General features: G+C 27.5%; 1 protein-coding gene across 2 annotated transcripts in view; it reads left to right on the forward strand.

Annotated features, from left to right (window-relative positions):
* LOC113553389 (discoidin domain-containing receptor 2) overlaps positions 1-24,596 on the forward strand; it is a 244,377-nt gene that overhangs the window by 217,037 nt on the left and 2,744 nt on the right. For both annotated transcript variants that reach the window (XM_026956702.1, XM_026956701.1), the window contains exons 11-18: positions 4,239-4,383; positions 6,443-6,609; positions 13,833-14,027; positions 15,286-15,413; positions 16,028-16,225; positions 16,295-16,387; positions 20,323-20,464; positions 20,585-20,734. In XM_026956702.1, coding sequence (XP_026812503.1) covers positions 4,239-4,383; positions 6,443-6,609; positions 13,833-14,027; positions 15,286-15,413; positions 16,028-16,225; positions 16,295-16,387; positions 20,323-20,464; positions 20,585-20,734 — 1,218 coding nt within the window. The remainder of the gene's footprint in view (positions 1-4,238; positions 4,384-6,442; positions 6,610-13,832; positions 14,028-15,285; positions 15,414-16,027; positions 16,226-16,294; positions 16,388-20,322; positions 20,465-20,584; positions 20,735-24,596) is intronic.

Raw genomic sequence — 24,596 nt, forward strand, 5'->3', positions numbered from 1 at the left:
ATGTCGTTACTCTACATCGCTCATCTAAATTGTATACACGTGCATATAAACGTATGCTTATTACTTATTACCAAGTTCTTTATTTCATTTTCATGTATTGAAGTCGTTAAAAAAATATTCTATTTTAGAATATGAAATCAAATATGTATGTCGCCATTTAAAAAATGTAAACAATTCAAATAATTGATAACAATAAAAAAGTAATTTAAATTTTTTTGTAATTTATGTAATCGAAAAAGTGGTTGTGCCCAAGAATAGGACATAATTTTTTTTATGAATTTAAGAAAATGGCTCTATCAGTGAATAATATTAATAGATTTTCAAAATTCAACAAATAAAAATTTGATATTGTTTTATAAATTCAGTTTGATATATATTTTTTTTTTTAATTAGCTTTCATTATCAATTGACTCTATATAAGTGTTACGTACTTGATACATTTTAATAAAATAAAATATTGTTACATTATCGTAAATTATGTATTATTTTAAATACAAATGTTTATTGTTCAATTATTTAATTTTCAAAATAAATCATACTTAATATATACATATAACATTTTACTATCTTGATATACCGATGGTAGCTGATAGATAAACACTACGTGTTACAATTATAATAATAATATATACATATTTTACTATCTATTATTATAAAAAAAAACATAATATTTTACATCACAAATATATAAAATATAAAGGTATATGAATATTTTTACTAAATAAACCCCCATTGACCATTGAGCTGTATTTGAACGCGATGTGGTGTCGTGTCTTAATAATTATTGAGTATATTTGTTTTAAAAGCATATTTGTAGCCAATTATAATATTAGTTTTGAATAAAAAATATACGGGCACAAGCCGTTTTCAAAAACAAATAAAATATAACCTTTTGGTCGGGATGCAGTTCAATAATTTCATTATCTATCATATCGAATATATTTCAATCAACGTAGTAACGTACCTATTTATTATTAGCTATATCAACCTGCACAATACGCTATTATATTATAGTTTTATTACAATGTAAATAAAAAGAATAATAAACAATATAATATTTAAGCAGTATTTATTCAAAACTGTTTCATTATTATATTATCTCTTCGTGGCATTCGTATCATTATTCATATGTTTCATTTTCTAATCTATGGTACTTTATTTTTTATACAAAACAGATTGCAAATATAATTTAATAATTAAAAAAAAGTATATTATTACATCTATTTTTTTAATAATTTATAAATATTCATAACCCATCGATCTATATTCATATTTATTTTTGTTAATTCTTTGTATTTATTAGTTATTAAATCATAAGGTACATTTTTAGTGGAATTAATAACTTTCTAAAAAAATATTAGGCTAACGATAACCAGTGATTTTGAACTAAAGTGAAAAAAATTTAAATGTTTTTTAGAATATGTTAAAAATCATTTAAAATATTGTTATGGTTTTATTATTTCTGTTTTGACAAATAAATTTAAATATTTTAAATTGAAAACTGAAAACAATATATATTTACTCATGTACTGTAAAATATGAATTGAACCGCTTAATTAATACTACACTATTATAGCTTTTTTTTTTATAATTATAAACAAATTTAATTAGTCAGTTAATTTAGATATTTTTTTTTTTTTTTAATTTCTAGTTCAATTATATTTTTCATAATTTGACTGAAATACTAAAATTATAGTTAACAAATTATGTACTTTTAGATTTACGTGGTGAAGAAAGTATTGGTTTTACAATGGAATACAGCTTTTTACCTCGTATTTACGGGGAACCACATTTTCCGACAGTTTATTTATTAACCTTAACATGCGTATATCTATACAAAGTTTTAATTAACATTTAATTAACTTAGTTAAAAAGTTTGAATTTAGTTTCGGTAAACTAAAAAAAAAATCGGTAACTTATCAAACCTTGGTGTATATTGTTACTATTTTATATTAATACATATAGGTACTAAATATTTACAAACTTTTTTTTTAATACATTTTAGAAATTTAAAGATCCATCGTAATGCTAATCAATTATGGGGATATCTTACAACATTATATTTTTTTAGTAGAGCAATCTTATTTCCATTGATGTACAATTAATTAGTTCTCATATAAAAAATTCAAAATTTGATATTAGATTCTGAGTAGATAAATAAATGAATATATTGATTATACATTGTTGTGTGTTTTTTCTAATAGAATAAATGTTTATATCTCTTAAAATTTGGATAGTTTCTGGTGAGATATTGAATGTAGTTGTTACTATGGAAGTCGACAAATTTCCAATATTTTCAAAATAATTGGTATTATTACGGGGAAAAAAAATAAAAAAAAAATGATTTGTAAGATCACATATATTTGAAAATTATTTTGTACTTAAAAATTTATAAAATATAATAGATATATTTTTTTTTTTTTGCTATAGATAGACAATTTAATACAACTTTTTCGATAATTTGTTCATATTGGAAATAAAAAAATCTAAACATTATAATATACCTACTATGTTTTTTTTATAGGCGGTTTTAAATTAAAATTTGGACAAAATATAATATTTAAACGAAAAATAAAGAATTTACTTAGTTTATTGTAATTTAAAAATATTCATCGTGGGCTTTTGAAATTTTTAATAAATAATATTATATTTTATACACACAACATTTTCAAATTCAATATTATGGTTAAAAATGATTTCAACTATATTATATACTTATATAGATATATAGATAATTTATTTTAATAGCAATATAAATAAATTATAAAATATAGGCTGACCCACGATATTTGATCAGAACCGTTTATCGTAGACAACAATGTGTCATTGAACTCAAATTTAATAATTTAACATCTATTTAGTGATTTACTACTCAATGATAATGTACACCGAACACCTACTATACAACAGAGCAGTTATCTACTTTTCTTTCCCATCCATTGATCCAATGTATTGGTATTATAGTTTTTCACTACGCGGCTAAAAACTTTAGTAAGTTAACGGTAATTACATGTTTTCAGTGTTTCCACCATAATTTATTTTAATATGTTTATTGAATTATGAATGACACGAAGGAACATTGCATTGAAGCTTCAGCTTTAATTATTAAACAAATATCGTAAGCTCAATGAGTCGTTATGCATCAGAAATATTATTCATTAACATTATCATAATATTATAATACACAGAAATATAATTTTTATTGATTTTAACAAAAGGTTTTTAAATTCACAAAATTTTGATTGAGAATTTAAATATTAAGTGATTTTATTATTTGAATTTATATTTAAGATAAATTAAATTAAATCAATGTCAATAAAAGACAATGATATCACAATAAGTCTTTAGGGGTAAATATATTGTAAATACTGTTATGATTTAATTCAATCAACAATAATTGGAACCATAGTATCGGAAGTTAGGATGGACCCGAAGACAAATTCAACGGTCTGTAATTATTCATAAAATTAAGTTTTAAATACAAAGATTAAAATTAACTAAGTTTAAATATTCATAATTAAAAATTACTACTATCCGTTTATCCGTACGTTTATGTACTGTTAATAAATCTATGTTAAAGAGAAAAACACATTTATAATATTTATACAATCATGATTCATGTTCGAGAAAATATTAACCGTGATATTATAATATACAGTTTAGTTTTAATATGTGACGGTGAGAGGGACATTTTGACTAGTCCTAGGAACTGAAAACTATACAGAACCAGTATACAGAAAAATAACTTTGAGAGTTTTCTAGTGTTGTACGGATTTTTAATTTAAATACACACTTACACAAACAAAAACATAGTTAATTTAATTTTTTTCATATTGTCTTACATTTTAGACGTTCGATTACCTAACTTGCCTTACCTTAAGTTAATAAATTATCAAAAAAGTAAAATACATACGGTAATACAAATAAAGCATTTAACACTACATCGGATATGACTGTATGAATTGATAAGAAAACTAATTAAATTACAAATGTATACATTCATTCATTTCGATGGTTATTTGAAACATAAAAAGAATCCGTGTAAAATATAATCAATAAATAGTATTATTTCAATGTCCCTGTTTGTAAAAGCGAAAAAACGTGCACAGTATAGTAATAATTAATAATATGTGTACAACCTATACACATAATATTATTTTTATACAGTATACGTGTGTACGGCGCTGTTATAAACTTGTTATGATGACGTGTTTTATATACGTAAATTATTTTTGTAGGAACTACCAGTGCGAGTGAATGCCAACGGACACGTATACGGTCAAGTAGACTTGGACGACGACTCGGACAAGAGCAATAGCAATTACCAAAGGCCGTACGGTGTGACACGCCGACCATCGGTTCTCTTAAGTCCCGATTACACGGGTAAGTGCGTGAGAGGCATGATGGTGTATGTTAAATTTATCCACAACAATGCATATTAGTCATATACGCGTATTCAACTGTCTGGCAGAAGTCGTGATAGAGGAATGCATCAGCAAGCTCTTAATGAATTTAAAACTGAACCAATAGCTCATGATATTTTTTATAAATACTAAGTTAATTGGATACATCAATTTTTTTTTTTTTTCTTTAATAATGGATTTCAGAAATAATCCACTCATGTACTTACTCGACTAATTTGTATATTATATTTATACATTTAAAAAATTGACTTAAGAAATATATGCTTATTGCCTATATTCTATTATAGTAGGTATATTAGTTTAGTATTTAAAGAAATATTATATGATATTTACATTATACCTATATACATTATGTACTGTACATAGTATATAATACGTATTTTAAAATGTCACCCGAGAGCGAAATAAAAATGTGTGAAACCGTTTTTGGACCGTTTCCAGAGAAAGATCGCAAATACACCTAGCTTGCCTCAAATCAGCATTTCATCCCCTGGGTCTGTGTTATTTTTTTCTTGTTTTGTGTCAAATAGACACGTTATATAGAGGATATATGTATACAATATAAAATATTACATAGCTGATGTTTAGGTCATGGCATATTCGTTTTTCTATATAATACACATATAATATATATAAACATTAAACACGGTACCTACACAACATTATACAAAAGACAATATTTCCGTCGGTAAAATAGACAATACATACTCGCGCGAATTTAGTATAATAATAGTAGTAGTAGTTTAGTAGTTGTTATTGATATTACTCGAGCTCCGGAACACAGTAAAAACTGAATAGTTTATTTTTATTTATTATTATTTTGTATTTTTTAACACCGCGCCTATACAGTTTGTATGGAAATGTACCTTGATTAGGCGGATAAAGCGTGTAAGGGGGTATAAATAAATTTCATTAAAATTGTTGTGCACACATTTTTCAGTCGGGAAAAAATATAAATTATACATGCCGTTCTCGAAGTTACTGCAGTTTCTCGAGCCCGCAATAGTCACCCAGCAACGTCGTGACGGCAAACTGACTCGGATTTTAATAAAAAATTTAACGTTCCTCAACTATATCGTATTGGACGATATTTTTTTTTTGTATTTGTTCAGACTATGTATACACAGTATAATACGTGACTCGTACAGTCGTACAGTGCTTAACAACAGCACAGTATATCCCAAAGAATTTATAAAATAATATTGTCTTATAAAATAAATAACCACTCAGCCTACACGAATATTGTTAATAACAATTTGTTAAAAATATATGCACAATATTATTAGAATTCTTTGATTTTAACTTTTTCTACAAAAAAATATCGAACTCGACATTTTTATCAACATTGTATACATAGAAAGAGATTCTATTGGCAAATTTAATTGGTTTTACTACAACGATTCGTAGTAAAAGTAAATAGTTGCAACTTTTACATCAAAATTAAGATTTATTGCGAGCTTATGTACAATAAGTATATAATTATATAATTTAATACTCTTAAAAAATATTTTCTACAAACAATGTAAGCTTTATTGAAATTGATAATATAGTTTTTTCTCATCATAAGTAAATTGATTTTAAATTAAATACTTTTAAGACATTAGGCGTGCGCAGACATTATTGGCTGGGTAAACTATATGAAAAATTGAGCTCTATCACTCCGCTGAAAAAAATATGCTTCAATAAAATCACAATTTATTGTCTTAAAAATATAAAATGTATTAAAAATATTTATCGTCTTAAGTTCAAGTCACCTTTTTATCGAAAAAAAGGTATGAGGCGATCCTTATAGCTACTATTTGATTACTGGCCATGTCGTTGCAATATATACGTTCAACTATTTCTGTAAAATAAAAAAAACCGACAAATTAATTTATTACCGTCCAAACACGAGTTTATTTTTTTTATAACAAACGAACAACGCGCGAAATAGTATTATTTGACAGCTTCTAAGCGTTCAAACGACCTTAACATTATAATTGAAAGATAATGTAATCAGTATGGAAATTGTCTTTCAGATGTTCGAGACATCGTCGCCCAAGAAGAATACGCCATACCACACGTTCGGCGGTCGACGTCAAAAACGTTAACACTGCACAAAAGTCAGATGTCCGTGCACGACGACACGTTGCCACGCCATCACCAGACGCTGGAAAAGTATTACGCCGCATCGGATATTTGCCAAGTACATATTATTATTATATTATCATTACGTCGTACGATGTGGTTGTCATTGCTATTATTTTTTTTACATTGTAAACTGGTTGTTTTGTCAGTGACATTGTGATTTTCCGCGACAGTACCGATAACACCGACACGGGCCGTGACGATAACAATAATATTATCTCACCGGACCGACCGGTCATCCGCGTGAACGCAAAATAATAAACACCGGCGCGTGTATTATGCGGACGCGTTGACAAATAGCTCGTGTCCCCCGGGTCGGATTTAACAGAACGCATTAGTGCCCCGGGACCCCGAATAATGAGACCCCTGCTTAAAATATTATATATGTATTTCCCCTCCCGCCCGTCAGACGCGACGCGACTAAAAATTATCGCCACGTTTATGCAAACCGTGTAAAAACACCTAAGAATACCGTGGTTTTCGGGATTTAATATTTTCACATTATTGGTGGTTCGCATAATGTTCTCGTCTCCGCCTATAAAATAATCAGGTCGCATGATAGTATGAACTATTTAGTGGCACGGCCGATGGTCTTTAGATACATTAACACAGGTTTGCTCGCGTATCTATAATAATATAGTTTTATGAAGCGTTGAAGCGCAATTTTCAAGTTTCACGTGAAAAAAAAATATCGTAACGACTAGTTTATTAAAATATCGTATGGGTACGTATAGCGGGAGGGGTCCGCGAGACAGTACAATGAACACTATAGCATATACACTATATGGACAATATGCGCTGCGTTTATAGAGGTCCCCGGAAAGGATTCCTCTCCAAGTCCGTCTATCGACCCAAAGCCGACCGTTAATGTCGCTGTACGCCGTGTAAGTGACTTATATATATATATATATAATATATATACGTGCGTGCGTGAGTGTGTGTGCAAACGCAATTTCGATGGATATCAATCACGATTCCGGTTAAGCCATCGTCACAGAGACAATATTTTCCTATTAACATTCGGTGGTAAGCACCGTTGTGTGCGTATGGTCGCGCGCGCGTGTGTATGTATTTTTTACGTCCGTTGTAGGACATTAGGATGAAGGTTTAGTCATTTTCCGGGTCGTAAGCAGTATGCTATGCTACGTAGTATTATACGGTTACGATTTCTCTTGCCCTATTCGAGTCTTAACGCTATATTCATGTCACACTCTGCCTCTCTGTTATTAAACAAGCGACTGCGCGTATGCACACTGACCGAAACATAGTGAGGGAAATAGGGTTGGTCGGCATGAGCTAATGGCCTCGTGTAATCTAATATTGCCCGCGGCGCGTTGTCAATATTGTACCGGATAATTCGAATAATCGAAAATGAACGGTTAACGCAAACATTCACTGTTGCCTCCACCACCATCACCACCACTGTCAGATTTAGAATTTGACACTCCAGAACGTTTGCCCTATCGTCTCCGCCGAATGTAATTTACTGTTCAGTATTGTACATGGAAAAAACAGAGTAATAATCAGACAAACAGCGGCAAAGGGAGGAAGACAGATGGGTACATAATACAGAAATAAAAATAATAAATACACACTTTAAGAATACTAAATGTACTTACTATAAAATATTGTAATTTGATTATTCTCAAACCCGTCATTTGTATGTCAAGACAAATTACGAAATGTGCAATAGTAATGAAAAATTACTGCTATGGTACAGTTTAAGTAAAATAACAAGTAGATAGCAAATCTGACATCTGCAGCTTTTTAATTTTGGTTTGCTAAAAATCATGATAATAGTCGACCACATATCCGTGTGACGATAAGTGAAATTTGGATCTCAGTTAATATTATTATTATTCAATAAACAGGTACCGAGTGTTGACAAGTATTTGTCGTGATAACTGATCGGAATTTTTGTTTTACATTTTCAAAACCGTGAAATAATAGAATAAAAATTTAAAATAATAAAATCGCGAATATACGGTACACACGGAGGAAGCTGCTAATCGCATTCAAAAAACCATAGTTAATTAGATGCGACTCTAATTGCGCGCATGTTTTAAGAGTTTAGTCGCATAATTCATGTTATAAATGATTATTATGAATATAATTTGCTGGTGGCACGCGATAAGTGTACACCACTACCCTCTTATTATAATACAGAATATTCGTATTCAATGCTCAAAGAACGTACACACAGTATTATATGACCCATTTGAGTGTTGAGTCTCTCCAACCCCTCTTACGCACCTTAATTGGTCGATCTCGATCACGAATAATAATAATAAAATAAAAAAACGATTACAAGTGTTCTTGACGTTCTTGTTAGTAGGTACTGCATCATTTTATATAAATCGTATATATTGCGTATCGTAGTTATTAGTTTCCGACCGGACGTGTGTGTTTTATTACAAATTTGTTTCGTTTCACTGATAACGACGAGACCGCCGGGACAATATTTTCAAATAATTATATGAAAGCAATTTTTTATTATCCTTATTTGTTTTTTATGTCTTCTATAACTCATTTTTTTTGTTGAATATTTGTTTGTTTTCCAAACGCAATGGTGCTGGAAACTTATTTGTATTTATACAGAATTTGCGCGACCGATCGTGATTCCGCAGTAAATAATTCAAGAAAAACGATCGAATAAATTTCAGACAATTCTGTTTTTTTCTTTGTATTCGATTTTTTAAATTCATTTTTAGATTTTTAAATATTTTGTAACCTAACTCTTCATTAATATTATATATAATGCATTTTTTTGCAACATATTCACCGATCTGATTATGTATTTATTATAGTATTTATTTTCAAGGCGGGATTATTTTCTCCCAAAAATGACCTTTTGCTTTTCGCCCAAATATTTTAAAACCATTTTACCTTTTCGCCCAAGAATATTATAGCACTTTTTGACCGGCTTTTATTACTCCCCAAAAATATATTGTGTATTTGTACATTTGTAAGTATTTATCATAAATTAGTTTATTACAATATAGTTTTAAGAATAAAAAAGAATATAGATTTGTGTAAAAAATATTATAAATTCAAAAAAAAAAAAAATTAATATAAAAAATATAAATCATCAAATTATAGTTATTAAATGTATAATTTATAATAATTAAATGATATGATTTAATAAAATCATACCGACTAATCGTTCCTGTTTTATATTGTAGTTTTTGCTCGTCGTACTTAATAAAAATGTGGTCAAAAAGTGGTATAATATTCTTGGGCGTAAAGCTTCTTGCCCTTATTTGCAATATTTGTAGTATCTTGCACATATATATAGGTAGTTTTTAGGTTCGGCGTGATGTGCTCTTTGACAATAGAATACTTTAAGGGTTACCAACCCGTAATCGAGGTTAAAAAAACGGAACTTACGGAATTTTTCATTTTAATAATAATAATAACAAAAACTCGTTCCACAAGAAGGTAGGTAAATAAAATTGAGTATATTGAATGTAAACAGGTAATTTATGGTTGAGAAAGCTCAGACCAGCGTAAAACTCGGCCAAAAAAATAGTTTATAAATAAAAAATTACACAGAAGAACAATAGTACCGACGACGAGACAAAAACCGCCTTGCGTCAGATGGATTAAAAATCAGAAACATAATATATGTATATCGATTGGCAACGATAGCACATCCTTAGTACGCGTGTCTGAAATAGCGGGCGAAAAAATGTTGAAGACATATTATTAAAAATAAAAATATTATATCATATTTTATTTATAATTTTATGTTCATTTTAACACATTAATACTATAAGGTAAATACTTTTTAATTTTTCGTTTTACTAAAAAACGACGAAGAAGAAAATTAGCGTAATAGAGCAGTAGGCAGTTTGATTGAAAATGCAGGGAATACTATTTTGAAAGTATAGAACGCTATTCCACAAACGTATTACACTTTAAAGATAGTAACATTGGCTATATATTTAGCACATGTTTTGTCAATTTTTTCTTCAAATTATTCATACAAACCGATCTTTTCGGAAATAAATTGCATTAAAGCTGATCCAAGAAACCGACTAACGGATGAATTCAGTGCCGAATGTACTTTACTAAAACCTTATACATTCTATATATGAATGAACAATAACAAATTAATAAATACTAAAGTATAATGTTCAATACTATACTATTACAATTATATTAAATATCATATTTGTTTACTATTAATATAGATAAAAAAATAAAGGTAGGTATTACTACCTAAGGTATTACCTTAGTTTTATTACTCTAAGGTATGACTTAATAATATAATAATTAATAAATACATCGTATTAAAGCCTATCTATGTTATATTACAAAATCTCACATATCACTTTAGAAAAAGTTTCTAGTTTAGTTTTGAATTCAATTTCAACATCAATTGCTTTTCAGTTTTAATACTATACAATTATCAAAATATGATTTTTTTTTTTTAATAAAATAACGACGTTGAGTCGTTTTAATCAACTTTCAATTAAAAACACTTACAATTTCTATAAATTTTAGCTTTTAAAATATATATCTTTTCAAATAAGTAAAAATAATAATAATCTTTTGAAATACTAAAGTACTCATATAAAGTTTATATTTCAATAATGATTATATGGGGCGTGCTATCATTTTAAATTTGATTATACATAATATATGATGGGAATCTATAAAATCGAAGAGTATAGTTTACTAATTTATTTATTCTCGGAAACTACTTATGAATTGTTTATTGCTAATAGAATTATATATTTTGAAAGAGTTTCGATTAAAAATGAATAACATTACGGATGAGAAGATCCGAGCAATATTACCCGATAATTGAATCCGTGTTTTACGATATGACAACAAAAATAATACACACACACACAAACATATATATATGTTTATGTTTAAGCTGCAATACGAGAATGGTGATATTTTGTAAACGATGATACGTTTACACAACGCACGTTATACACACATTGACCGCTAGTTTAGATGGAAAGCTTTTCTAAAAGTTTATCGTTTTGTTTACTCGAATGTGTATGTGAAACACGTGAAACATATACGTTCGTTGTAAAAAAAAAAAAAAAGTAATAACGAAACGAGATTTTTATTCCACGTTACAGTTATATTTACAAACTCTAAGGGTTTTTCTGCGCACAGTGTCCAAATGAAATAATAATAAAATAAAAAACACCTCTTACTGTACAAACAGAACGCCGAGGGTATACACGGTACCTACGTGTGTTTAATAACGGTCGTTGGAACTTAAACATTACACGAAAGTACGGACGTTTGATATTATTGTGGAATATTATTCACCGGTCGATCGATGGTACTTAATTCGGCTTGTTCGCATACAAATGCCATTATTATACACCGACACATAGTCAGTTTCTGTTTTGAATAACATATAGTTTGAGCTGTTTGAAGTATATAATATTATATTTGGTCGTCAATAATAATATTTATACAGTATGCGCATGGCGTACGTATTGTTAAGGGCTGTACTTTAATTTTTAACATAATTAACAAACATAATTTACATAAACATACTAATACTACAAGGTTATCTCGAAAACCATGTTTGGCCAACTGAATTTCTGGATAACCTTGTGCTTTAGTGGGTATATATATATATATACTCACGTAATATAAACATTGTTTAGTCCAGATAACAAAAAAGTATATCTCGACATGAAAAAACTTTAATACATAATTTTCTAGGTACCGATAAGAATATGAATTTTTATGTAGATAAAGATAAATGCGTTTTTATCTAAATAAATTATTTTTTGTTAGAATTGCATATAGCAATACATATATATATATATATATATATTTTATTAATTATTAAAATTTTCATTATTTTTTTTTAAGTTATTATTATACGTATATAACAGATTAAAAAAAAAAAAAAACTATTGTATTGACCACCAAACAAGTTTATTACAACCAACCAAAATCGAATGGTGGGCCATAGGTAATAACGCAGTAACGTGATGGCTGTTTTGACTATTGGTGATATTGTTATTACGTATTTTCATGTGAGATGTGTGAAAATTAAAAATGCGCATACAACCACGTAGGTATCAAAAAGAGACTATATTATTTTAACTATATTAAGAAAAAAAATTCCGAAAAACCTGGTAAAACCACGGGTTCACGGTATATATTATTTAATTCAAATATATTTATAATGTACGTTTTCTATCATATTTATTATTTTCTGATATCCGGGAACATAGCATTATTTGTATTTGTATGTATGTGCATGCATCTAGTAATAAGACAAGTAATAATTGAACTGAATATACATTGCGAGATAAACTTTGTATTTGCTAACACGGATTTACATTGACGTACTAATTTGTACAACCGAATGACGAACGAAGAAAATAATCTAGCAGTTGAATATTTTGAAAAACACGATTTATTTTAGCTAATAAGGATCTTTTAAAAATAGTAACTGGTATATATTTAAATTGTTTTTCTTTGGTTATGAATATTTACTTTTAATAATTATTATAACTATTATATATCAGGCAGATATAACACTCCGCGTATGATACACGAAAGCTACATTGAACAAAAAGAGAAGCATTTTCAGCTTTATAATATAGCATTAGCGATTAAAATATTATCCAACCTTCTTAATTATAAAATAAAAATTGTATACAATCTCTTAACTCCTAGGTATATAATAATACAGAAAAACTCTGATTATCCGGACTAATTAATGTCAAGGGTGGTCAGGATAAGCAAATATCCGGATGATTGACATATGATATATCAAAAGTTATATAATTGAATGAAAATATTGTATGTATATATTTATTATTAAAATATATATATATATATGTAATATAATTTAAAATTCGTAACCATAAACAAATAATTTCATTATATATTTAACTGAAACAAAATAAGCCTTAATTATAATATGTGACATATTTTAAAACCAAAAAAAAAACTTTTTTTTCTCATCCGGATGATTGGCGTTCGGATAATCGGAGTTCTACTGTACCTATAATTTTACCAATTTATCAATTTATATACCTATTCAAAAGCACGTGATCGATTTCTGAGTTCCTAGTAGGCACTGCAATGATAATATTATGATATTGGCTGGTATTACTCACGAGTCTCAATCAACCAATTAGTTCACCAACTAACAATAACTACCGTGTCTTGTTATTGAGCATTGTGTACAATAAAACAACAAAATATACCATTTCCAAAACAAAATGTTCTGTGTACGATAATTGGAAAGTATTTCGGTTTCCCTAATACCAAGATTTTCCGTAGGTGAATATACCCCCGCCACCCCGTTCGCCACCACCAACGTCGTCCAGGTCGAGTAGTAGCCGGGGAGGAGGTGCCAGCAATGCGTCCACTTGTCCACTGACCAGGTCCGACGATACGCTTTGTCAGTTACCGCCAGAAATTCCCCGGGAATACCTCGGCGTCGTCCAAACACTGACCAAGACGCATTTTGGAGAGGCAAGTAGCAAAACACATATTACACATTATTATTATGTATACAATGTATCTAAGTAGAATATAGATACTGGTATATAAGACAACCAACAAAAGGAAACAATCACAGTTTAATAGTATTAATAGCGGTTTCATTAAAATAAACAACAAATGATGTTATTCGAATGGTTTTTCCTGAATAATAGCCACACTCATAAAAAACATTTAATACACAAAACATTTTCATTTAAATATTTAAATATCTATACGTATAATTTAAATGTGAGTACACAAGTATTTTCATAGTTTTTTAATTTAAATTATCGCACACAAGAAATAAATAAGCCACACAACTGTTTAAAATTTAACTCTTTCGAAACAAGCGATTGTGTTATTAACTACTTACAAAATATTAAATAAAAATAGTTAACTGAATTAAATTATATACAAGTACAATATTCACAAATTACTGCCGTATATTACCGTGAAATTGTTAAAAATGTCACATAATGTTTGTAGCCGATTCACTATGACTACAAAAACCCCATTTGTATTTTATAATTCACACCGAGATGTCATCAAAAGCGATTGGTTTGCTTTTTTAATTTACGTTGTTAATTATTTGTGGACAAAGTATCAACTTGTAGCACAAAGTCATAATGGTTTTTCTATCATGTATTATGTGTATATAGTAAAACTGATAATCGATACAAAATAATTGCAAGGGTCGAAATGTCTTATTATGTTAAATTATTCTTCGTTACACTTTGGTGTTTGAAGGAACACAATAAAGTGATCCAAATACATTGATAATATAGTATCGTAACTCTATATATTTATGTATCGATTGACAGGTCAAATGTATGCCAAACATTATTTTCAAGACAACAATTGTGGTGACATTCAGAGATTAAAATTGATAAAAACTCAATTTATTTTCGGGATCATTGTTTTAATATTAATCTTAACTACAACCATATTACTTTATCCAAATTTCGAATTATTCGTGCGAAAATATATTTTATATATATATATAAATAAGTATAACCATGATCGCAGATTTGAATTATAACTACGTCATTTTAATTAAACTTTTTTTCTTATTTTATCTCTATTGCACAGATCGAATAATCGAAACAATCGGGTGTATAATTCATTGTAAAAACTATGTCCGTCTCAAATCACTATATAATAATGTATTCACTATTTATTTAATTATGTGTTTTTTCGTCAGTGTAAGGAATAAAAAATTGTAATGTTTCAATTCGTCTTTTACGCGCAGGTCCATTTATGTGAAATGAAAACGTCACCTGACGAAATTCTACAGCCAGCTGCGACGTCGTCAGTCAATAAGACGTGCAAGTTGGTCACCGTTAAGTCACTGAGAAAAGGCGTGTCCGAATCGACCAAGTAAACAACGATTTTATTCGCCACAGTCGACTAATTGAACAAATCTTTCGCGCGGCAAGGCGCTCGCAGTTTGTCCGTGAGGACAGTGCGGGTACCCATTTCGCGCAAAAACTCTATTACATTATAATATACCCATCACTTGGTCGCAAAAACCAAATGTTGTACAGAAAATCTGTCTTATGAGCAATCACGTTTGCGTAGTATTGAAAAAAAAAAACGATAGTGATCAATAATATTGTGTGCGTGATCGGGAAAAAAATACTCATCTATAAATTTCCACAAATGTCTACACGGTTTCTTTATAAAATTTAATTTTGTAATAACAGTATTACAGTATTTTATGCGTACTTACCTATGTGTCAATTCTTGTACGTTTGTTATTGTTTTTGTTGGTACAATTTCATAAGTATATCTGGAATATTTTAATCATTTTCTAATCTTGCATACAAATTAGATTGTATTCGACGAGCAACTTTATAAAACTGTTTCCGATATCATCTATGTAAATATTCATGATACAATTACATTTTTTTTTTTTTACTGTGTTATTATTCAAGCAGGTATAACATTTACACTATAATACATACATGTATTATTTATTTTGTTTATTATAGACACGATTTTTACGACGAAGTAGAATCGCTGTGGAAAATCAGAGATCCGAATATCACTAGAGTACTGGGATGCTGTCTTACTGAGGAACCATTCTGCTTAATAACCGAATTTATGCAACACGGCGATCTGAATCAATTTCTTCAAGAACACATCGCCCTGACCGCTGCACCCATACCGCCATACGCGAAAACCTTAAGGTTGTACTATATATTTTTTATTTGGTTTGTAACATATGGCTAATAATTGATTTGCATTCATTTTTCCAGTTATGGATGTCTAATACACATGGCCACCCAGATAGCTTCGGGAATGAAATATTTAGAGGTCATAAATTTTGTTCATCGCGATTTGGCTGCGAGGTAAGAACAACTAGTGAACGCGAAAACAGTTAATTAATTATTAATAGTAAATTAAATAATAAATTAATAGTTAATCCTTTGCTGTTGACAAAACACGGGTGTATTCAATTTTATATCGACGATTATATGAAAATGTTGATTTTTTTCAAATATATATGTTGATTAGCTAAGACTAAAATAATAATTATGGTTTTTCAAATAAAATTCCAATTAATATAATAAGTAGCTACAAGCAATAAACGTTTGGCACAAAGAAAGGTTTTACGTTTAATGTAATTATTTTAAGTTTAAACATAACTATTAAACCTGCTTAAATGTGTTTCTTGTTACATTAATGCTTATAAATAAATGATAATAATAAAAAAATGTAGTAAAACAATATTATCTACTTTAATAGTATTAAATAATAGGATCTATAAATGATAATTACATTTTTTTAATACATATAAAACTTTAATACAGTTACAACTTAATATCGACTATAACTAACAGCTACTGCAAGAGTATAAAATATAATGTGTATAAATAAATATACTACATAACTCATATGTTATTTATTTTTAACAGCCATAAACTAATTGTTCTCTTTTTATCAATGAGTCAATACGCTGGTATTGTATGGATATAAACTTACCGTATTTTTATCTAAACACAGTCTATTTTGTAAAAAATACACAAAATAAATAAACAACATGATGTTATCATATTTTTATGGTATTTTATTGTTTTAGAAAACTATTAATTATTTCATAGAAAATTTAAAATAATTAGTTAACTTAATCACCAATTATAATTCATTAACATCGTTTGATAGTTAATAAAATATAAAAATATTATTTGAGTAAATTATATTTTTTCTATAAATTTAAGATATTATCCAAATAAGATTAAGCAGACTATAGTGTTATTTAATGTCTCCTCCTTTTAATCTACATGTACAATTCATATCTATGCAAACAATTTCATATTTGACGCCATTGTCTTTAAATGCTCAAATGTGTTCATTAAATGAAAAAAAAATCAGTAGTTTAGTAAATTTAATTCATTAATGTCAATAGATTATACGGCGAACAAATGAGATGTATAAATTAAACTGCTCTGAAGAATAGGGTGGTTTATGTATAACGATTTAAAAACATATTTTTTTTTTATTTTTTAATTAATTTCATGCATCAACTAAAAAATAAACATTTTTGAAATTCTTTAAACAGTTTAAAAACAATATTACAAGGATAAAAGTTTTTAAATTCTTCTTCTTCGTATACTAAGATTTATTATATGAAAAGAAAAAGATTTTAAAAATAGAAACCTATAACGATTTACGATGATACATTTTTTTTTTAAACTATTCCGATTAGTACATGGCATAATCGTATAAGCAATTTACATTAAACTAATGGCTTTATTGATTAGATGTAAAATTAACTAAAATTTAATGATATATATATATTATATATATTTGCCTATATATAGGCCAATAGTGAAATAGTAATGTAATGTATTATTTTATTATATCCTTACGAATAAATATTACGTTAATAATATATAAAAACAACTTTCAACACACACAAATTACCTTTTTGAGATAATTTATAGAACTTGATTATACAATTTGTCAACTTTCTCAGAGTTTATTCTCATTTCTTCGTTAAATCTAGACTTTACGTTAGCATTTTCTATTTCCCCTTTTTTCCATCTTTAAACACGTCATATTTAAATTACACCCATCTAGATAATATAATATATGTTGTAAGGGGAACCGAGAATTATTCTTTTTTGCTTATCGATAACGACGACCATAATAATGTTTAAAGTCTAAATCAGATAGGTATACCATCAAACAGTAGAAAATAATTTACTTAATATAATTCACTGCTCGAAAATAATATTTCATTAAATATTACACGTACCTAAACAATAATATTATTTATGCAAAACATTTAGGACGGTACATTTATAATAGTAATTTAATGTGTATCGCATTGAAATATTATAAGACGATAAAGTTTTAAATGTTAACTATTTTAATTGCTCATGGAAATTAAAAAAAATATATATATATTAATATGGTTATCATGGCAAAATAATCCGTTTAAAATAATATTTTATAAATATTTTTACATTTATTTCTCATTTACAGTATACATTTGTTATTGAATGTAGCGAATATATTTTCAACGTTTACACTAAAATAAAACGTTTGTACCACAACTGATGAGTGATTCCAGTTATTATATATATATATTTAAAATACGTCTTATTTCTTCTATAACGAGAACCGTGAAAGTTTACTTAAAACTTTCGACTCGCCTCTGTGTTATATTTTATTAAAAAACACCATCTTGTACATATGAAATACAGTGTGAAGTCAAACAACGACGATGTACTGTGAATCAAATTTAATTTAAAACACGCTCTAATGATGAATTCAAAACAAAATTTTATTATAATTTTGTTATAATCTTATTAGAGCTTAGAAATTATAGCACTGCAAAAAATAATTTAGCACTTTAATTTGCACTTAAAAGTATATATGTTATAGATAGCGCTAAAATCTAAATAATATTATGAAAAACTAAACCTAAAAAGAAAAAATCATTTTACCATACGGGTGACTCCGTTTTATAAATTTCTAATAAATCCAATTATAATTTTAAATATTCTTGATAAACAAATATAAAATAAATCGAAAAAAATTATTTTATTACATTCATATAATATGAATATGTGACCAGAACTACTACAACTGTTTAGGACATTTTTACGATCACGATTATATAGGTATTAAAGGTGTGAGGAAATTTTTAGATCTAAAAACTATTATCAACATGAAATTTAGTGAGAAAAAATAATATATCTACAGATGCAAGCCACGCCGCATTTATACTCTTAATTTTTTAATACAAACATGTTAAAAATAATACACCTCAAACTTATTTTAATGGCATTTATAATCCATTAAGGTTTTTTGCTACTACCACAAGTTCTTTCCAAACTCCTCGATCATTGACATCTTCAATTCTTATAGTTTCTATGTTTTCTAAATCTTTATTTACTCTATCAAACCAACGTTGGCGGGGTTTGCCTCTTGGTCTTTTACTGTTGGAGTTTTCGATTAAGAATTTATTTATTAGTTTGTCCTTTGCCCGCCGCACATGGCCTGCCCACTCTAACCTTTTAGTTTTCAAACATTTTTGTATATTTGGTCTGTTGAAAATTCTATCGATCTCTACTATCGTAATTTCCTGATTCCGAGTTTAGTTTGGGGCCATTTATTTTCTTTAACATTTTTCTTTTGGTTAATAAGAATTTTTGTTCATTACTTTTTGATTATGCCCATGTCTCACAAGCATACGTCTTTATATTATAATAATAAAAATAAAAATTATCTGGGAAAATGGATAAAATAAATAAAACCTGTGTAAAATGAATAGAAGCTACAATTAGTTATAATTTTTAAATTAATTTAAAATATTTGAGTGTACCTAATACATAGATTTATAATTTTGTGAACTTAATATAAATATATCCTGGTTAAACTCACATAAAGGTAAATCGGACATTTTTATCGGAATAAAAATGTATAATTTTCTATCAGTTCCAATAAAATATCAAAATAAATAATGACTATACTATTGCGGATCAAAGTATTCAGAAAATTATTCTTGCTGAAAAAAAACAACAAACAATAATTTAAAGCCCGTTTAAATACATAGATAATAAAATATGATTCCAATCAATATTAAAAAAAATGAATGGAAATTGACATACAATAAAAACTCATTGCTGATCATGAAAAAAAATTATCCCGTAGCTACGTTATTATTATCATACGATAATATGATATTTTATATATAAAAAAAAAGCACATACAATATTATGGACCGTATTTGAAACTACGACTAATGCATCTATCATTTATTTTTTCTTCGTAGAAACTGTTTGGTCGGCCCCAATTACACGGTTAAAGTGTCCAATATGAGTCTGAGCAAAAGTGTATATTCAGCGGACTATTTTGACTTTGAGGGGAGGCCTTCGCTGCCGATCCGCTGGATGTCATGGGAGAGCATACTATTGGTAAGAAAAAAAAAACACCAATTTGTCGTAATAATTAAAATAATATAATGCAACTTGTTGACGTTTATACTTACTAAAAATACTATTTTTACATTGTCACTCACCTGTTTTTGTACACAGAACAAATACACACCGAGAAGTGACGTTTGGTCGTTTGCCGTCACGTTGTGGGAAATACTGACGTTCGCCCGAGAACAACCGTATGAAGAGCTTAGCGACCAGCATGTCATCGACAATGTCACCAGGTTGTACCAGAACGACGGCAATTTTGTGAGTTTGATTACATGTTATTTATAACACTTTGTCGTAATAATGAAAATAAAATAACATCGATCGGTTAAATATAAATACATTTTTAACTTACCACAATTTATAACTCTACCATATTGTTTTATGTGTAAAATATGACAATAAAATTATTGTATTAATATTGCATTATTGCCTTCCTTGTCTTTATATATTTGCGTACCAAATACGGCTTTAATAAACAAAATATTCTAAGTATTGGTTACAAATTTAAACTTACAAGATACATATATTCAAGTCCGGATAATAATTTTTGAGGCCCTATAGCCAAAACATTTGTCTTTGTTTATAATAATTGTATTTTTATCATAAAATGAATACAAAAATGTATTCAATTTACAAATTTATTTTAGTATTTGCTGTAGCAAATTTTTATACGTGTCGTATACATGTCTCGTTATCCTAATATTAATATTAAATCCGAAAAGTTAAATCAAGAAGTATCAAGTGGTTCATTTTAAAAATCTAAATTTATTGTTTTGAATAAATATTTTTATTTGTATTCAGGATTGAACGTATAAAGTATTTTTTTCCACACCAATTTTTTATATCATATTAAATAATAGTTACAATATTATAAAATGTATGATTTACAATTTGGGACCCCGAAAAAACTTGTAAAAAAAAAGTAAAAAGTATTGTAACTCGGGTACCACGGTTCTCCTAAATCCAAGTTTGCATGAATTATCATTTGGTGTAACTCATTATTAGTAACTATTAACTGAGATTTCTAAACAGTTTCTCATCCTTTTCTAATGTGTTTCTGTCTTTCTAATGTGATCTGCCACCAAATATGTCAAATAACATTGATTTAAAAAAGATATATTTATTTAAAATCAACAGTTTTATAGAATCTCGAATTAAACAAAACTATTATACATCGTGTGACTTCTGCAATTAAAACTTTTCGCCAAGAGAGTAAGAGACATTGTTTTTTTCAGAATTACATTTTTACTGTATAAAATTATTCGAAATATTATGTCAATGTACACGTATATCTGAGGATTGATTTTTAATCCTTTTTTAATGTCTGGAAACAGTGCTTTTTCTATACAATCTACGAAATGTCTTCATATATATTTTCACTAGTATCTATACTCCGTAGTCAGGTAATATAGTCTTTGCAGGACAAGTCGATTTAATAATAATTATAATATTATTACGCTTTTCTAGTTTCAACTTTCGATTGATCTATTACGTAACGTCCTCATATACATATTATTATTATTTTGTGCGACCGAACTACTTTTACGTGCGCCATTGTTAATTTGTTATAAGAAAACTTTTGGCCTGCGTTCGCGCGAAAAGTTTGAACGAGTTTCCGCCGCACCGTTTAGACATCATTTCGGGCGCACAGAAATAATAATAATATGCATATCGTTGCATGTTGAACTCGTAGATATACAAAGAGAAAGGCAAGTAGACACAACAATATATAATATAATAGTTAGTACCAATATCTTAATAAACAACAATGGGCGCTTCGTATAGGGAAATTCTAGTACATTTATAATGGTAGACGGCCACTTGAAAATAATAATAATATTGCGTGATTATTATTGTGAATTATTTTCATTATTTTGTTTTGCAAAACATATAACATAATACGATACATTTAAATTATAATGTTAGTACTTAGTACTTCCGTTTTAAATCAATCATTATTTTTTATCGAATTTTAAATAATGAAGCGAAGTTTAAAAATAATATTGCGTTTTACTCAAAAGATAAATGATAATTTGATTTTAAACGAATCAATTTTTTTTTAAATACATTATTATTTATTAATATATAATATTATATTTTATTGATAATTTGTAATTTATTATCATAAATTAAGAAATATGTAACAAATCAAATTGGAAAATTATCTAAAATGCTAATATTTTTTAATAATTACGTTACAAATATTATAAATATACGAATAATTTATGTTTTTATAAATTATAAATTACAAAATGTCATGTAAATAATAAAAATCTATGACTAAGTCTAAAATAAATCAATATCCTTCACTTATATAGTTATATAGATTGTATAATAAGATATATATAGTGTTATATAGTTTGATTCAACAAGCATATGCTTAATGTTTACCCTCCCCTCCTCTTTATTTTTTCCATTTAATAAATATGTATTCAAATTCTAATTTTTGAAAATGTTAAATGTAATTAAAGACTGAGCCTATGGCGATAAAAACTTCTGTTTTTCAAATGAGAATTCCCTCTCCCCTCTATTGTCTGTATACTATTTATTATAGTGGATAATTTTTGGAAATTTTTATGTTCCTTATTTAAAATTCGAATGAGTAGTTTACCAGTTATCAAAATGGTTATACTGAGGATAATATATAATAATTCTTAAAAATGACTTAATGAAACATAAAATATATTTAATATTGATTTTAGACTTCTAGTATTTATTACTCTACTTGTAATATTATTAAACATTTAAAATTATTGATAGATTCATATAAATTACTATAAAACTTCCAAATCACCATAATTTCCATATCTTCCAAAACCAATATTTTATGAACTTTTTATCCTTATTATACAATTTTGAATAACTAAAAAACTAATTGTTCAAAATTTGATTTTGATACTAAACAATTTTAAAAAAAATAGCCGCAAAGTAATTCATGATAGAAATGGTAAATCAGTCTGTATAATATATTTATATGTACAATACATATAGTTACTGGGTGTAGTTCTTTATATTACCTAGGTTCCAATGTCATTATGTGTAATATATAAGACACTATAGTCTTTTATCTATGTAGCCTAGTATTGAGTATCAGATAGTTTTTGGTTGAAAATATATTTACATACCCTAATTTTAGACGTTTTAAGTTTTTTATCAACTTTTTCCTATGCAATAAACATATAAAATCAACTTTTTCGCCTGGAACGTGAAAAACGTGTCTCCGAAATTCGTTAAGTTACTTTACTTCACTTTCGGAGGGGAGAAAAAGGTATATACGGTTTCTCATTTTCATATTTTACACCGCTATAAATGTTACCCGTCAATATCATACTACTACCCCATACTATAACTATTAACTATATTGCAGCATACTATTGTACTACTGTGTTGACTAAAAAAAAACTTCTACTTTAACGTCGTTTCACGTGACCTCCCATTGCAATCCAACGACAATTCGGTGCCGTATTTCTTATTATTTAGTTCTGAAGTAAATATTGTATACTACAATAATACACGCCCAGTGTTCAACTCGCAATAAAATCATATTTTTTCATTTATGAAAAATATAAATTTTTAAAAATAATGTGTGGACGTTTTACTTTGTTCCTCTATTGTCTACGGATATCAAATAAATAGATTGTTATGTAAATGTATTTAATAAAATATTCATATAAAAACAAACAAACATATACTTGTGCTTTTTAAGAGCATTAAGTTATCATATTATATTAAAAACTTGAAAGAATATATTTTAATATTTTATTTTTCTTTTTTGAAAGAATGATAACATTAATTTTTAAATACACGTCCTTCAACAGTTTTTAAATGAAATAAAAAAAAAAAAATAAAACCAAAATAATGTCTATAGAAACATAGATAAATTTAAAAAATATATACTTCAAAAAATCGAAAAATATTTTTAAAAATAGTTCACAAACAAATATAAATATTTATTTATTTAACTTGAAAAGCTTAATCAATAAATATTAATACTTCAAATGCGTTTTCAATTAAATGTTTGAACAAAGAGTTCGAAGATGAATATTCTTATTGATTATAAATGTATATTAAATACTAGAAAACAGTAGGTAAACTACTTGAAAACATTATTGAATACTAC

The sequence above is a fragment of the Rhopalosiphum maidis genome, chromosome 2 (assembly GCF_003676215.2).
Source record: "Rhopalosiphum maidis isolate BTI-1 chromosome 2, ASM367621v3, whole genome shotgun sequence".
NCBI classification, from domain to species: domain Eukaryota; kingdom Metazoa; phylum Arthropoda; class Insecta; order Hemiptera; family Aphididae; genus Rhopalosiphum; species Rhopalosiphum maidis.